We start from the raw sequence: 18,639 nt of genomic DNA, 5'->3' as shown, positions 1-18,639 counted from the left end.
ATATGGCAATTACACCAAAGTGAACTAGTCAGGGGTGGAACTTTGTATGTGTGGTTTGCAACTGAGAATAAATATTCAGTTAACTGACCCTATTATGATACAGATGGGGAATAAGGAAGCAGTACTAAACAATTGAGAGGTTGCCATGAGAACTTTTGCTAACTTGCCTGGTTCTGGCATAAAGGGACAAAGTAACATAATGAAGAGGGAAAGGCATGATGTGAGGGAAAACAGCCCAATACCTACAGGTTAGCATTATACTGGCATATGTGACAGAAAGTCAGTAACACACTACTACTGTTCGACACAGAGCTTCCTCAAACCACTTCTGATTATTCTGCTGTGAAACGGCTATCTAAGAAATACTAAAGATGTAAGCAATAACAAAAGAAGCAAAGAAATAAAGAAAAGGACAAACCATTTATACAGAACACAGCTTTCCCTTTGTCGCTGCTTATTTACACAACTTAGAAAACAGAGCTACATATATATATTTATAATATATATATTTAATAAAAATCACACCAGTCTTTCTTATACATTAAAAAAAAAACACAAGAGATTTGGTCCATGGTGTACGAAGGGTTAAAAAGTTGTGGTGGTTAAAAAAATGTGCTGTGCCATGGCTTTGATCTCCACCCATTAGGAAAAAAATCTGTCACTACTATTTGCTGAACGGGACTGGACTATCAGCTAAAGTGCCACTTCCCGCGCTCACATTACCTGATTTTTGTCCAGAGGGGCAGAAGAAAGCCAGGACTTGTCAACCACCAATCCCAGCACAGCTTTGCCAGTCCAGTAAATCAATAAACTGGTGTGTGTGCATGTCAGGCTTCTTTGTAGCCACATGAGTGCAGAGTTTCAGTCCCAGAATGATGATGTCACGGCAGTGCACCAGAATGGAGACCCTGCTGCCAAAAGGCTCCCCCCCCCCCGAGTTAAACTCCTAGCCCTGTGACTGACCACACCTGAGGGGTGGTGTGCAGACTGTTGTACAGAAGTTACTGTGCTGGTAAGGAGGATCCTGATTAGAAGGGCCCTCTGAGTTTGACTCTCAGCACAGACTCATCACACCAGCATGGTGGTGGGCAGACACTCACAGCAAACATGACTTCCAATTCAAACCTTTACAGCGACTGCTCACACTAGATGCACAAGGTGCCATCACCTTCTACATCCCCAGAGTTCAAACATTTTGAACACAGAAATAATAATAATAATAATAAAAAAATCACATGTAGATAAGAATGCTTTTATAAACATTAAAAAGAGCTGGCCCTTTTACCACTGCTAGGAGGTGGAACAGGAGCCCTCTGATGGGACAAGGAGGAAAGAGGAACCATGACACATGGGGGAGGGGATGTGCAACTGGACAGCTGTTTGAAAGTAGTCTTAAAAAATGTTAACAAAAGGTGTTTTTGTTTCAAAGAAATGCAACCCCCTTTCCCTCAGCTTTTCCCAGCTGCTGGGTTTTCTTTGAAATGACAAATGTGTTTATTAAAAACCAAGACGAATAAAAAAAAATAACAAAATAAAAATACGGAGACGAAGAGTCAGGTGTTCTTCTAGGCCTTTGCTTTGTCTCCATTTTCTGTCTTCTGTTTCTTCTTTCTTGGAGACTCCTGCAAAATGTGAAATATAGTTATAAAAACATTTTACTAGCATTTCCAAAACAGGTTATCAGTATGTTACGTTGAGCTACACAATACAAATGTGAGTTCTAAAGAAGCATCTTTTCTGTATACGTTAATATTTTTTCACTGGAGAGTACAGTACAGACATAGATAATAACATCTGTAGACTGACTGGATAACAACTTTTGCTGTTTCTCTGATTATTATATAAGCTTTAGGTTACTATTATCAGTTATTCTACTTTCTCCAACTTGAGCTATCCTACAACCTGCTTACGTGCATTCAGCTCTGGTTTTTGTGACCAGATATGGAAAGCTATTCCTTCGGCCTACAAGCCTTTTTTCAGAAATAAAAAAAGACCTTATCGTCCTATAACTATCTACACAAGTCATTATTCAAGGACTGCAGTTCTTATACCTTTTTTTTTATATCTGTTCTCCCATCAAATTTTGACTGCTCTGAAGTACTTAAAAGTTTGTCGTATGTCTCTAATTCTCATTTCCCTAACAGTAAAAAACTCAGGTTATTTATATACTTTATTTTGCAAATTGGCACATTTTAGCAGCTGCACTTTTTCATCTGTATATGCTTCATTTTGCAAACTGGCAGATTTTTAGCAGCTGCACTTTTTCCTGTACCCTGCACTGAAGTCTATAAGTAGGACTGAACACAATTCTGCAATCTTGTCTTTTATTCATTCTTTCTCACTACCTGCTTAAAAAGGTAGGGTCACTGGGGAGCGAAAGCCTATTCCAGCAGAGTGAATTAAAACAGGGTGCAGAGAGACACACGCACGCACACAGGATGTACAGACACACTCACACACACACACACACACACACACACACACACACACACACACACACACACACACACACACTCATCAAGAAAGAATGTGCAACTAGTTTTGTAATGAGAATTGCAGTTACAATGTTATTCCTCTTAAACAAAACACACACTTTGCTTTGCTAGATGTGCAAGCCTATCATGGCATAGTGCTACCTGCCTTAAACATAAAAGTCTTCTTCCTGTCAAGTATTTGTGCCAAATCAGCAGAAGCATGAGAAAGTACAGCCTGAAGATTTTAATAAGTTCACACAGAAGACAAGATGGTAGTGGGAGAAGAAACTCTCAGTGTGTTATCTCTTCTAGAAAAAGACTACCAGCACTACTTCTATATCCCCATGGGTGGAAAAAATGACAGAGGAAAATCCCAACATATCTTCTGACCTGATAAGAAGGTACATTCCAGCACATTCTATGATCTGAGACTACTTGGAAGGAATATTCCAACATATCCTATGACTTAAGAGTTACCTTCTCAGAACCTTACTGGGAAAAAGAAAACACACAGAGTAATGACAGCCTCTTCAGTTTCAGAGACCCTCACACTGGGTGAAATATACAAACACTGTAAGCTAATCGTGTTTATCATATATGTGTCACAGAGAGAACATTAACTGGGAAGAAAAAAATGAACCACAACAGAATCGGATGCATTCAGTTCATGGACATTGGTCAAGTGGTCCTAGCTTGCTGTCAAAATCTGTTTCTATACAAATACGGACTGCAAAAAATTGTGCATTCACCATGAAAACACACCTTAAATAGCAACTGTGAGCATAAAGTTTTTATATCCGAGTGAGGGAGCTTGTCTCCATTTCAATTCATCTTGACCGTTCTAGATAACGGACATGTTCCATGCTTCTTCTCATGTCTTAAACATATTTGTACTGAAAATGGTTGTAAATATAATATACATTGGATTACTAAAAACAAGCCATACTTTGCATTCCCAAACGAAACTCTTAACAGTTAAGTATACATAAATATAATAAATACTCTGTAAAGTTATTGACATCTTTGGGAATGCATCCAGATGCAACCAAAATTGTTATTAATCACTTCAACAGAACTATGAATTCTGCCATTGTGCCTAGGTCATGACTGAAAAGCTAATTTAAGCAGCCCATCTACCTGTTCAACACAATAAATAAAAATATTCATGCAGAATTGAAAATGTAGTTTCCTGTTTCTGCATAATAGCATCATGTCTTCAAAAATAATGGTCTGGTATTGACCTCATCTCAAACGGTCAGCTGATAAAAAACTTTCCAGTTGGAGAGAGAAGGTTATGCACAGAACTTTCATCTCCAGTACAGATGGACTTGAATAGTGTCACTCAATTAACATCGTTCATTTGATGGGAATTTGTTGGCCTCCTGGTTTGGCAGAAAAGGTAACGAGAACAGTCCTAATGCAGGAGGAGAGTGTCCCAAAGACAGTACCATTAGAATAAGAGCCGAAAGGAAAAGGGCTGGGAATTAGCCATAGCGCTACAGGGGGCTATCCTTGTAATACTCATGAGACACAAGTGTCCCCAACAGGGAGACAATATAAATGGCAAATGGTATTCCCAGTCTCTGAAAAAACATCCTTAGAAAAGGACAAAGCTATTCCCAGAAGGAACAAAAAACACCTTTGGCATTGAGGAACTCCCCAGCAGGGCTGTCCTTAGCTGAAATGGCGCCCTAGGCAAAGTAGTAATCTGGCGCCCCTTAAGCCCCACCACACCATACTCATGAAACACCCGTTTGAGCCACACCCATAGGTAGGTCACTCCCCATGAAAGCCACTCCAGTTATTTCCTTCAATTATTTAAATGCATGAAAATCAGTAAAACACTTTGTCATACTATAGGAAGAAAATATACCTTGTAATGTAGTTAAACTATCATACAAATTTTCCATTAGCAAGCATTTTCTGATAGATATGAAATCTTGAAATTCACACAGTAGCTGACGACCATAGAACATTTTGACAGATTATATCTGACAGAAAATGCAAGCCAAAATTAGAGTCCAGGGACACTTGAACACACAGTGATTTCATGCAAATACAACAGACTGAAACACAGTCCATCAGGGCTGGAAAGAGAAGGCCCAAGGGAGGGGGTACAAGAGAGAATCTGAAATACATAACTGTGCTACTTACTTCTGTGATGCCCCTGCACTGGCCCAGTAATCAACGAGCCTCAATCAATACCACTGGCAACACTGAGGAGCATACACAATGGGAGGATGACAAGTATAAACATAGTAAAGTACAGTTTCCCTTAAGAACACACAGAGATCACAGTCAGTCTGGGGCTGGTTTCTCCATCTTTCTCCAGTCCCCCAATAAGGCTCCCCCACTATCACAGCTATAGGGCTAAGATCTCAGCTGAGGGGCCAAGCCAAGACCTTCAGCACCCTCTCTGTCAAACTAGTGCTTTGTGTCACTGCCCAAGTAGCTAACACACACACACACACATTTTGAGCTTTGATTTCTATACAAGCACACACACACACACACACACACACACACACACACACACACACACACACACACACACACACACACACCTGGGGAAGGCTGGCACAGGTTTACTATCTATGCCACCTTCTGCCCAGACTATAAGGTAGTTTTCACTGCCACCAACCTCGTCTTATCAGCTACTATAAGGCCCTTACAAAGGATGTCCAATCCTAATGTGTAATGTTACTATTAATCCAAATTGTAGTTTTGACCAAGAGCAAGGCTATTTAGGAGTGGCCTGTACAGTGCCACCAAGTACTCTAAGAGCTTAAATATGTCTCACAAAGATCAGCCACAAAGAGAGGTTTAAATATATTTAATAATAAATAATAAAAGAACAAGGCAATACTCAGTCAATCAACACAGTATCTTGAGAGTTTAAAATCACAGGAAATATTTTAAAACAACATTGCAGGACAGTCTCAAACAAATATAGAAAACATCTAAACTAATCTTTACTATATTCCTGTCTATATCTAAGAGAGATACTATGCCCTGAATCTTAGTACAAACAAGTGCAGATGTGATAATGAGTGAATGTTTCCAGGTCAAAGACAAAGTACAACATGCACAGCGTCTCTCTGAGAGAGTTCTTAAATCAGTATCAAATATTACTGCTGAGTTAGCTTGGATGACATCACTTTTTGTCACCTGATTTAGTTTCCAGGCTAAACAGAAACTTAACAGAACATCCCTGCGTGAGAAATACATATCTCTCAGTTCTGTGCAGCTGCTAGGAAGTCAAAGCAATAAAACACATTTTACATTTTAAACCTAGTAACTACTTCTCTCCAAGACAATAGAAAAAACTTCTAGCTCTAGACATCCTGTCTTCTTGCTGCATTGAAGCTAACTTTTACAGAACACTGTAAAGCACTTAATTTCAACTTATTTTCTTGAAGTTTTGTAAGTTAATCTTCTGTGTTCCATCAGGGTATGTTGTGGGTACATTCTTGAAGCTCAATACATAACATATAGTTCTGTATAAATCATATCAATAGTCACAGATGACATAGAATTATTTACAAAATTCCAGACAGCTGGCAGTGTCACACCTTATTTCATCTTCTTCCTAATCCAGCCATAAAGGTGTATAGTATAGTCAGAGTTTGGAATACATGGGGAGTGTGAGGAGTCAATATGCCTGTGAAGGCAAAGGGTGGTTACTGTACGCTGTGACTGTTAGGTGCCATGAAGAGTATATATATGCATGTGGCAAGGAGACAATATAGGCCTTGTGTATGTGTGCAACACACCTCTCAATTTCTATCATTTTAGCATAGCACTATGATTTTTGGCTTCAGATTTAGGCTTGTTTCTCCTAAATTTACTAATTTTCTTAAAGTTTTGCATGGTTAAGGGTACACACATTATTTAACTATGAGCACAAAGATTGATATTCACCTCTTGAAAGAGCCTAGTGCCAAAAAAAAAAAAAAAACAGATTACCTATTTGTTGACCTGGCAGGCCCTCTGGACACAGCCTCTGATTAAGTGACTTCCTCAAGGTCACATGGTAAGCAAATGAAGGCTATGGCAACTAAAGGTCAAAACTTTAACCTCCGTAATAGTGCCCAAACAAGGACTTGTACCCTGGACCCATAGATTAAAAGTCTGATGTTCTACAGACTGAGCTATCCAGACTTCTAAAATTTCAAACTGCCCTATGCAAGAATCAAACTCAAGACCTTTAGACTGACACTGACAAGTTACTTACTTTACTAACAAGGCTTCATATAATCTACAGAATAAGAAAATGTGTTATTTCTGAATTTGCTAATTTATTTCATATTATATATCATGCTTAAGGATACCACACACAGAACTCTAAACTGTCCCTATTTTAAAGGATTGTTCCTCTTTTCCAGCCTGATTTACTCCTACATACCCACTCATTTACAACTTGTAAGGGTCTAGTTAGTACCCAAGACTGCATATTCATTTTGTACAATAAGCAACAGCTCACCTTTCTGGCTGTATACTATGATTTTAATGTCATTTTTAATTAAAGAAATAGTGACCAGCTACACCAACATAACCATTATGATCATTTTCTGCATTTGTACTGTCATATTTGGGAGGGTGGCCTAATGGGTAAGGTGTTTGCCTTACAAACACAAGGTGCAGCGTTTGAGTCTCATAAGGGATAATTGGCTAAGCTTAAAATGGCTCGCAAGGGCAATTAGCTTAGTACTAATCTATGAACCTTTATCCACAGAATAACAACACATAGCTCAAAATGAATCATAGAAAAATACAGAAATAATCAGGGACAGGTTTAAAACATTAGTACTACTAACCTGACGCATTGAGAGAATAACAGCATGTGAATTAATATACATTTTGTGATCTAACAGAAGTCTGTAACTAATTATTGTTAATTATTAAGTGCAACTCACCACCTTTTCTCCAAAAGTCATTAGTTTTAGGAGACGAGGGACAGAGCTAAAATGAGAGTCAAATAAAGGGTGGTCCCTGAAAGTTGGGGACAGGTCACATGTATGCAATTACATGTGGCTAAATACATCTTGGTTTATTTTCATACCTGTTAAAGCAGCTCCACCATGTCTACTTAACCACCCCCCCCCCAAGAGCAAATGAACAAAAACAGCTAGGTAAACAGTTTCCTTCAATGAACATTTCTTTTATGACTGAAGTAAGTCAGTCATCACCATTAGACTGTGGAATCCCATTCCCAACGTGGCGCTTGATTAAAGTACTTTTCCTGCCATTCTTTCTGCCTATGAATTGTTTTAAAATGCAATACTGGTACGTTATACACAGGTTGCAGAATCAATGACTATTACCAGGATTACAAATAAAGCCAAAAACATTTTATAGCAACATTTTAAGCTAAAATGTACAGAAATAAGAAGTTATGTACTCACCATAATGTTCCATCTGAGTAGGTGACTTCATTTGTCTGCAACCTTTGAGTCTTGGATCCGACTTCGGATCTGAGCCGGCAACTTATTTTACAGCTTATGGATCCGAGCTCCTAGCTCCTCCCCTTACCCATAATCCCCTGCCAACCCTGATTGACCTCAGATCAAGTTTGCCCTTATACCAAATCTCAGACCAAAAGTGTCCCGAAAGGGACCAAGAAAGGACATTCAAGAATAGAGTTCTGAAGGCCAGGGGGAAGGAAGGGGGGATGGTTGCAGACAAATGAAGTCACCTACTCAGATGGAACGTTATGGTGAGTACATAACTTCTTAATCTGAAGTAGGGACTTCATTTGTCAGCAACCTTTGGGACAGAGTCCCCAGCTACCTGAATCTTGGGCGGCCATCATGGAAGGATGTTCCGGAGCACTGCGGAGCCAAAGGATGCTCTCCCTCTGGAAATAACGTCCAGCTTATAATGGTTGATAAAGGTATGAGATGAGGCCCAAGTGGCTGCAGAGCAAATATCATCCAAAGATACTCTAGATCTAAAGGCAGCAGAAGTAGATATGGAGCGAGTAGAATGCGCCCGTACTCCCTGAGGTGCGGGCCTCCCCGAAGTTTCATAGGCCAGAAGAATACACTGTGAAATCCATCGTGATAAGGTGACCTTAGAAATAGCTTTACCCAGATTGAATTTGGCAAAGGAAATGAACAACTGATCGGATTGCCTGTGACCAGCAGTCCTATGAATGTAGAAGTGCAGTTGTCTGTGCACGTCTAAGGAATGCAGTTTGTATTCTCCTTTATTCTGGTACTTAGGGAAGAAAACTGGCAGGTTAATGGACTGATTGATATTGGTTTCTAAGGCCACCTTAGGAAGAAAGGAGGGATTGGTCCTGAGGTACACTCTATCCTGATGAAAAATCATGTAGGGAGGTTTCGCACAAAGGGCCTGAAGTTCGGAAACTCTTTTAGCTGAAGTGATGGCGACAAGGAACGCCGTTTTCCAGGAAAGATATTTAAGTTCGGCCGAGGCAGCTGGTTCAAAGGGAGGGGCAGTCAAGGCTTGAAGGACTAATGATAGATCCCAAGGGGGTACAGCTTCCTTGACAGGAGGCCTGAGCAGGAAGGTACCCTTGAGGAAGGTTTTACATAATTTTGCAGTCATCAAGGGACCTGACTCGTGTCCCACATGGTAATGAGAAATGGCTGCCAATTGAACCTTGACCGTAGAACAGCTAGCTCCCCATTGAAAAAGTCCGGTGAGGAAATCCAAGACGGACGGCAACGAAGCCGTGAAGGGATCTATGTTATGGTGTTCCGCCCAGATGGAAAAACGCTTCCATTTACTGCGATAGACTTTTCTAGTGGAAGGTTTATGTGCTGCCACCAAGATAGCTTTAACTGGTGAAGAGATGCCGGGAGTCCTGACTAAGAGTGGAACTGGAGCAGCCAAGCTGTCAGCTTCAGGTTGTTCAGATTCGGGGTCGGTAGGCCTAAGGGATGGGATATTAGATCTGGAATGGGATCCAGAATCCAGGGAGGATTCACCAGATGAGACCACAGGTAAGGGAACCAAGTTTGACGAGGCCAGAATGGGCCAATGAGGATCATTCTGCTCCCCAACAGAGAGGCTTTCTGTATCAGTTTCAGCATCAGGTGTAGAGGAGGATAGGCATAAAGTAGACCGGGAGGCCAAGCATGCACTAGAGCATCTCTCTGGGTTTCCCCGAGGGGGGGAATCAGAGTGAAGAAGCTGGAGCATTTTGTGTTTGAGGGAGTGTCAAAAAGATCACAACAGGGTTGCCCCCATTCGGCAAAAATCCGCTTCGCTACCTGGGAATTGAGAGACCACTCGTAAGGGGAAAGAATAGTGCGGCTGAGCTTGTCCGCCAGAATGTTGGACCATCCTGGAATGTGCGTTGCGATAAGGAAGCGGTTGGTGGAGATCGCCCATTCCCACACCCTCATGGCCTCTCGACAGAGAGGGTAGGACCTGGTCCCCCCCTGTTTGTTGATGTACCAGACAACTGACATGTCCATCTGTATCGCAATAGTTCCTACGGGGAGAAGGTTCTGATGTGCTTGCAACGCCAACAGCACCGCCCTCATCTCCAGAACATTGATATGCAAGAAGGTCTCTGTGTCGTTCCACGTGCCTTGGACCGTTCTGCCTGAGCATTACCCCCCCCCCACCCGAGGCGAGAGGCGTCCGTGGTCACCATGGCGAGGGGAGGCGGCGTGCAGAAGGGTCGTCCTGTATGAAGGTCCGGGGACTGGAGCCACCATAAGAGGGCCCTCCTGCAAGCCCTGCTAAGTGAGATAGGATGGCTGAGGGGGAGAAACTGAAAGGACGATTGGACTAAAAGGGTCCACTGTAGCACCCTCATATTCAGACGAGCGTATGGAAGAAGAGTTATTGCTGCTGCCATGGAGCCTAGCGCCCTCAGGACCAATTCCGCCAGTGGGGCTTTTAATTGGAGGATGGCCCGCACATGAAGTCTCAGGTTTTGAAGTCGCTCCGAAGTGAGGAACGCTCGCAGACTTCTCGTATCTAGTTTGGCCCCTATGAAATCTATCACTTGTGTTGGAGCAAGGGAGGATTTGTCCAGGTTGATTGTAATGCCTAGATGGGGAGCTAGCCGGAGAAGGTGATTTTTGGCTGCGCAGAGTAGATGCCTTGTTGGGGCAGACAGGAGCCAGTTGTCCATGTACGGGAAGACCTGCATTCCCTGGAGTCTCAGGTGGGCCGCTATCACTGCTAACACTTTGGTAAACACCCTGAGGGCTGTGGTGAGACCAAAGGGAAGGACTCTGAACTGATAGTGACTGGCTCCCAGCCGGAAGCGGAGAAACCTCCTGGATCGTCTGTCCATTAAAATGTGGTAGTATGCATCCTTGAGGTCTACTGAGCACATCCAGTCGCTCTCCCGCAAGAGGGGGAGAATGGATTGAAGGGTGACCATCTGGAATTTTTCTTTGGTTACTGACAGGTTCAAGAGTGAAAGGTCGAGAATCGGTCTCAAGTCCCCCGTCTTTTTTGGCACCAGAAAGAACCTGGAGTAAAACCCTAATCCGAGTTGATCTGGGGGGACGGGCTGGATGGCTCTTTTTTCTAGCAGCTGCTGAATTTCTGCAGCTGCCGCCTCCCTCTGATCGGGTGGTACATCAGGGAGGTTTTTGATTCTGGGGACATGGTGCAGTGGGATTTTGTAACCTCTGGATATGATACGAAGCACCCAGCGATCTGACGTAATGGACTCCCAAGCCGCCAGGTGCTTCGAGAAGCGCCCCCCGACTGCCTCCAGAGTGAAGCAGTCGGGCAACCCCTCAGGGCTGCTGCGTGGGCCGATCAGAGAAGGTTTCTCTGGACCCAAAATTTCTCGGGGCCCCTCTGCCTGTAGGGCGGCATCCTCCCTGTTCTCCTCTACCACGGAAGGACTGGTTGTCCGGAGCAGGATGGGAATGTTGCGATTTCCGGAACCACATCTTCTTCTGTCCCTTTTGGTTCTTGGATAAGGACCGCTGGGGAGCAGAGAAGCGGACTCCGACGGCAGACAACATCTCCCGTCCTTTTCGCTCTGGACAAGTGTCTCGCGAACGGTCTTGCCAAACAAGGCAGAACCATCAAAGGGGGCATTCGCAAAGGACGCCTTAAAGGACTCCGCGAAGTCACAATGTCAGAGCCAGGCCTGACGTCTCATGACTAGACCCGCTCCGCTGGCTCTAGCGGCTCCCTCTGTGGCATGGGACAAAAGCCGCATAGAGGTATTTGAAACAGATCTTGAGTGGCCATACGAGTGGAGTACAACTGCTTGTCCTCCGCCGACAGGACTCTGGGGGGGAAGCAGCATATTCTTTGATAAGATCTCGCTGCATCCTGATTGTAGTTCAGGGACCTTACTGAGAAGGTCGCTGAACTAAATACCCGCTTCCCGAGCCACTCCATCGAGCGGGACTCCTTGCTCAGTGGATGGACCGAGGGGCTCTCCTGAGCTAATTCCCTCTTCGTGGCTGCCGCCATCAACATGGCATCTACGGAGGGACCCTTGCTCCAATGGGACCGGTCTGCAGGGAGACTCAAAATTCTATCCGGGCATTTGGGGACTGGCTCCACAGCGTCCGGCTCCTTCCACGCCCTGGTGGTGATAAGGTCCACCAGGGGGTCGGCCGGAGGGGACACCCAAGAGGTAGACGGGCCTGCTCCGAATGCCTCCAGGAACACGGACTCGTCGGAGGAAGCCTTGGGGGCAGACCACCCCCCCGATCCTGAGCATTTCCATGATGTCTCCAAAGGAGACATCCTCGGGGGGGTGACCTTGGGAAGCCTTCCCCTTCATCCAAGTCCGTGTCCTCTGTTAAGGACTCGGGGCAGTCCATGTGTCTCCTCTTACACTTATGCTTACGAGGCACTTCCTCGGGGGGACTGTCCGAGGAGGTCTCGCCAGCAATATCCTGTTCCAGTGGAACAACCTGGGACATTGAAGCAGGCTGTCCCTGTGGCCGGGTGATGGAAGCCTGACCCAGCAGAGAGGGAGTGCAGGGTGGAGCCGATGCAAGGGCCGGGGGTCCAGATGCTCTCAACAGAGCCCTCTCCACTACATCGAAGGCCGAGGGGGAGCCTCTCTCCCTGGGATCCGAAACCCGGCTCCCACTCGGATCCGATGAAAGGATCGGAACCGGCGACGAGGCCACCAGATCTGAGAGGTCGGATCCGACGAAGGACCCGACAGACTCGAGGGCAGGGTCAGATCCGAAGTACCCAGTACTGTCGGCGCCGACCCACCCCCGGCTCCAACCCTGCCCGGCTCCGAGCACTCCGAACCCGGGAAGCGGGTCGGAGAAGGAGCTATCGGGGCAAAAAAAGGTGTTGAGCTCCCCCCCGAAGGGGGAGGCAAGAGCACTCCCATCTGCAGCTGGGCTTGGATGAACCTTCTCATCATCCGGTCCAAGTCTGCATCAGAAAGACTATAAGTGGATCTCGACGAGGCCACCGAGGCGGGCCGGGAATGCCACCTCGATGACCTCGACGGAGATCGGATCTCCTCCTCCTCCTCGGGTCCCGGGAAAAAGCAAGGGGATCGGATCCGAGGAGGAGGGGACCTGGAAGCCGTGGAGGGAGAAGCCCGCTTAGCTGGGGGGGCCGAAGCGGAGGCCTCAGCCCGCCGCTTGTGGTGCTTCTCCCTCCTTTTCTCCCTCCTGGCCTCCCTTTCCTCCGGCGTCTTAGTGGGAGTTTGAGTCCCGGCCGGGGGAAGGGGGGCAGGAGTAGCTACCACCAAGGACTGAGGAGGAGCCATGGGAGTACCGGAGGCCGAAGGATCCGGGGACAAAAGTCCCGCCAGAACCAACTTCGACTTCCACTCTTTCAGTGCCCTGGGGTTGAACGCTGTGCAAATGGAACACCCTGAGGACAGGTGTTCAACCCCAAGGCACCGAACACACCGAGTGTGGCCAACCGCCGGTGAAAGCTTATGGCCACACTCGGTGCCCTTAGAAAAAAATTAGTTTTGGGACCACCGACATTAGAAAAAAAATAAAGTAACTACACAAACACACCAGGCCCCAAAAACACAAGCAACACACACACACTCTATGAACCAGCGAGGGGAGGAATTACACTAGAAATTAATAAAATTACCAAAAGGGAATCCTAAACACACACACTGTTTAAGTAATCAAAAAAAATTTTCTATATTGACAAGTTTTTTTCAAGACTTATCTGAAAGTCGCCAGGAGCTCTGAAATCCAGCTGTCTCTTCTAAGAGCGGCAAACTAGATCTGAGGTCAATCAGGGTTGGCAGGGGATTATGGGTAAGGGGAGGAGCTAGGAGCTTGGATCCATAAGCTGTAAAATAAGCTGCCGGCTCGGATCCGAAGTCGGATCCAAGACCCAAAGGTTGCTGACAAATGAAGTCCCTACTTCAGATCTGTAATTGTGCAAATACATTTTAAAAGCTATATCCCTTGCATTATACATTCAATGTTACCAAGTTAATTCACAAAAGCTCATTTGCAGAAAAAGCTCTGTGTACTTTTGTGTGATGGTGCCAACATTTCAAAACTATGTCAACACTTGAAATGCATTTGTTTTCTTACAAGCACACCCCCTACTCCCTATAGAAAACGGTTTTTATAAACACTACTAAAGGCAAGGACACAAGTACATGCACTGACAATATTTCTTTCTCCAAAATATACTTGTTTGCCGCTCAGTAAGCTTATATTACGGTGTCTAGACAGGAACACAAGTGTACAGTCCTGCACATGGCCACCGTCAAGCTAGATTTACAGACCTGTGTTCCTTGAAAAAAACAAAGTCAGCAAATATGATTCTTTCTACTTCCATATTTTTTTTTTTTCCAAACCTATGTAAAAATGTATCTGATTAATCCAAGAAATGGGAGGAGGGCACCTGATATGCAACAGTACAGCAAGTACTGACTCGGAGACAGGGCGCCGAGGGGAGCACAAACTTTACGGATGGGGTATCTTCAATAGATGAATAAATAAAAATTGCGCCCTTTACGAAGTTGAGATGTATGGCGCCCTACGCAGTTGCCTAGTTTGCCTAAGCCTAAGGCCAGCCGTGCTACATGGGAAAGGAATCCTCAAAAGTAACAAAAACACTTTCTCTATGGAGGAACTCTGGGATAGGAAGTTATCCCTAGGATAGCTAAACAGTGTCAAAGAAATGGAAAAGTGCACCAGGAGAGGAGGCAATTTCCAGGAAAGGCAGCTTCCCTTTCAGTGGAAGACCCACATCTAAGTTGTTGACAATGATCCACGCATGGAAGCAGTATCCTAATAATAGGGGCATGGTTCTGGAAATGGAAGGAAGGTGTTCTTAGAATGGGAAGAGATTATCCATAGAGATGGAAACCATCCTAAGAATAGATGGGAAATGCACCACGTGATAATAAAAGGCCCTGGGAAAACAGCTATTTGAAAATAAGCATGAAGCATCTCAATGATGGACAAAGACTACCAACATTATGGGAATCCTGAAATGGGAAAAGAATGTCAGGAAAGCACTACTGGAAGAAATACGTTACCTCAGAATGGGGGAGGTGTCTCTGGGAGGGACAAGAGCATGTCACCAGGATGGGCAAGTGTTCATGAGATGAGCAGGAAAATGTCTCCATGACTTTAGACTGCTGCACAAATGAGAGAAGAAACCCCCTGGGATAGGTGGCTACCACCATGATGGGCAAAACAATACACCTGGGATGGGAGATGATCCTGAGAATGGGGAAGCTATCCATGGGACAGGCAGCAGAAATGTCTGAAGCATAAAGTGCCACTGTTACTATAAAGACTGCCCCCCCCCCGGACAGGAACTACATTGCAACATCAAAAACAGAATGTCTCCAGTCAAGGGAAATTGCTCCTGGGATGGCCAAATAATATCTGTAGGTGGGAAGAAACATCACAGAGATGGTCAAAAATGTCTTCATTACTCAAAATGATCTTCCTCAAATAGCTGGAGTGTTCCTACTGCACCAAAAAAGTGCACCTAGGATGACCAAAGTTTCCATAAAAATGGACAGAATGCCAATTGAGATAGTAAAAGAAAATGGATGTGTCTGTCTTGAGTCTGGAAAAAGAAGTTATTCCTGTATGGGAAAAGGATATTCCATGACAGAATTAAATCATCCTCAGCTTAGAAATTGTCTCTGAAATGGTAGTGGAGTGCATTTCGAGTGGGAGAAGGATGTCTCTGGGAAGGTGGAGAGGAAGATGTTCCTGGGATGAGAAATGATTTCTCAGGATATGAACAGAAATAAGAAGTTATGTACTCACCATAACGTTCCTTCTGAGTAGGTGACTTCATTTGTCTGCAACCTTTGGGTCTTGGATCCGACTTCGGATCCGAGCCGGCAACTTATTTTACAGCTTATGGATCCGAGCTCCTAGCTCCTCCCCTTACCCATAATCCCCTGCCAACCCTGATTGACCTCAGATCAAGTTTGCCCTTATACCAAATCTCAGACCAAAAGTGTCCCGAAAGGGACCAAGAAAGGACATTCAAGAATAGACTTCTGAAGGCCAGGGGGAAGGAGGGGGGGATGGTTGCAGACAAATGAAGTCACCTACTCAGATGGAACGTTATGGTGAGTACATAACTTCTTAATCTGAAGTAGGGACTTCATTTGTCAGCAACCTTTGGGACAGAGTCCCCAGCTACCTGAATCTTGGGTGGCCATCATGGAAGGATGTTCCGGAGCACTGCGGAGCCAAAGGATGCTCTCCCTCTGGAAATAACACCCAGCTTATAAAGGTTGATAAAGGTATGAGATGAGGCCCAAGTGGCTGCAGAGCAAATATCATCCAAAGATACTCTAGATCTAAAGGCAGCAGAAGTACATATGGAGTGAGTAGATTGCGCCCGTACTCCCTGAGGTGCGGGCCTCCCCGAATTTTCATAGGCCCGAAGAATACACTGTGAAATCCATCGTGATAAGGTGACCTTAGAAATAGCTTTACCCAGATTGAATTTGGCAAAGGAAATGAACAACTGATCGGATTGTCTGTGACCAGCAGTCCTATGAATGTAGAAGCGCAGTTGTCTGTGCACGTCTAAGGAATGCAGCTTGTATTCTCCTTTATTCTGGTACTTAGGGAAGAAAACAGGCAGGTTAATGGACTGATTGATATTGGTTTCTGAGGCCACCTTAGGAAGAAAGGAGGGATTGGTCCTGAGGTACACTCTATCCTGATGAAAAATCAAGTAAGGAGGTTTCGCACAAAGGGCCTGAAGTTTGGAAACTCTTTTCGCTGAAGTGATGGCGACAAGAAATGCCGTTTTCCAGGAAAGATATTTAAGTTCGGCCGAGGCAGCTGGTTCAAAGGGAGGGGCAGTCAAGGCTTGAAGGACTAATGATAGATCCCAAGGGGGTACAGCTTCCTTGACAGGAGGCCTGTGCAGGAAGGTACTCTTGAGGAAGGTTTTACATAATTTCGCAGTCATCAAGGGACCTGACTCGTGTCCCACATGGTAATGAGAAATGGCTGCCAATTGAACCTTGACCGTAGAACAGCTAGCTCCCCGTTGAAAAAGTCCGGTGAGGAAATCTAAGACGGACGGCAACGAAGCCGTGAAGGGATCTCTGTTATGGTGTTGCTCCTAGATGGAAAAACGCTTCCATTTACTGCGATAGACTTTTCTAGTGGAAGGTTTATGTGCTGCCACCAAGATGGCTTTAACTGGTGAAGAGATGCCGGGAGTCCTGACTAAGAGTGGAACTGGAGCAGCCAAGCTGTCAGCTTCAGGTTGTCCAGATTCGGGATCGGTAGGCCTAAGGGATGGGATATTAGATCCGGAATGGGATCCAGAATCCAGGGAGGATTCACCAGATGAGACCACAGGTAAGGGAACCAAGTTTGACGAGGCCAGAATGGGGCAATGAGGATCATTCTGCTCCCCAACCGAGAGGCTTTCTGTATAAGTTTCAGCATCAGGGGTAGAGGAGGATAGGCATAAAGTAGACCGGGAGGCCAAGCATGCACTAGAGTGTCTCTCGGGGTTTCCCCGAGGGGGGGAATCAGAGCGAAGAAGCTGGAGCATTTTGTGTTTGAGGGAGTGGCAAAAAGATCGCAGCAGGGTTGCCCCCATTCGGCAAAAATCCGCTTTGCCACCTGGTAATTGAGAGACCACTTGTAAGGGGAAAGAATAGTGTGGCTGAGCTTGTCCGCCAGAATGTTGGACCGTCCCGGAATGTGCGTTGCGATAAGGAAGCGGTTGGTGGAGATTGCCCATTCCCACACCCTCATGGCCTCTCGACAGAGAGGGTAGGACCTGGTTCCCCCCTGTTTGTTGATGTACCAGACAACTGACATGTTGTCCATCTGTATCACAATAGTTCCTACGGGGAGAAGGTTCTGAAGTGCTTGCAACTCCAACAGCACCGCTCTCATCTCCAGAACGTTGATATGCAAGGAGGTCTCTGTGTCGTTCCACGTGCCTTGGACCGTTCTGCCTGAGCAATGCCCCCCCACCCGAGGCGAGAGGCGTCCGTGGTCACCGTGGCGAGGGGAGGCAGCGTGCACAAGGGTCGTCCCGTATGAAGGTCCGGGGACTGGAGCCACCATAAGAGGGCCCTCCTGCAAGCCCTGCTGAGTGAGATAGGATGGCTGAGGGGGAGAAACTGAAAGGACCATTGGACTAAAAGGGTCCACTGTAGCACCCTCATATTCAGATGAGCGTATTTAAGAAGAGTTATTGCTGCTGCCATGGAGCCTAGCGCCCTCAGGACCAATTCCGCCGGAGGGGCTTTTAATTGGAGGATGGCCCGCACATGAAGTCTCAGGTTTTGAAGTCGCTCCGAAGTGAGGAACGCTCGCAGACTTCTCGTATCTAGTTTGGCCCCTATGAAATCTTTCACTTGTGTTGGAGCAAGGGAGGATTTGTCCAGGTTGATCGTAATGCCTAGATGGGGAGCTAGCCGGTGAAGGTGATTTCTGGCTGCGCAGAGTACCGACGCCAGACCTAGACTTTGGAATTCGGCCGACCGAGGACCCGCCTGACGGCAGGATAACCCATCTGTAATGACTGCAGCTGTATGCACGATGAACATCTGATAGTGACTGGCTCCCAGCCGGAAGCGGAGAAACCTCCTGGATCGTCTGTCCATTGAAATGTGGTAGTACGCATCCTTGAGGGCTATTGAGCACATTCAGTTGCTCTCCCGCAAGAGGGGGAGAATGGATTGAAGGGTGACCATCCGGAATTTTTCTTTGGTTACTGACAGGTTCAAGAGTGA

At 45.6% G+C, this 18,639-nt stretch overlaps 1 protein-coding gene across 1 annotated transcript in view; it reads right to left on the bottom strand.

Moving 5' to 3' along the window:
- Positions 1 to 401: 401 nt before the first annotated feature.
- PTMS (parathymosin) overlaps positions 402 to 18,639 on the bottom strand; it is a 48,557-nt gene continuing 30,319 nt past the window's right edge. The window contains exon 5 of the mRNA XM_044079595.1: positions 402 to 1,622. Coding sequence (XP_043935530.1) covers positions 1,566 to 1,622 — 57 coding nt within the window. The 3' untranslated portion in view covers positions 402 to 1,565. The remainder of the gene's footprint in view (positions 1,623 to 18,639) is intronic.

The sequence above is a fragment of the Protopterus annectens genome, chromosome 8.part0 (assembly GCF_019279795.1).
Source record: "Protopterus annectens isolate FY-2018-M chromosome 8.part0, PAN1.0, whole genome shotgun sequence".
In the NCBI taxonomy this organism is placed as follows: Eukaryota; Metazoa; Chordata; order Ceratodontiformes; family Protopteridae; genus Protopterus; species Protopterus annectens.
This window is presented reverse-complemented; position numbering and strand designations above follow the sequence as displayed.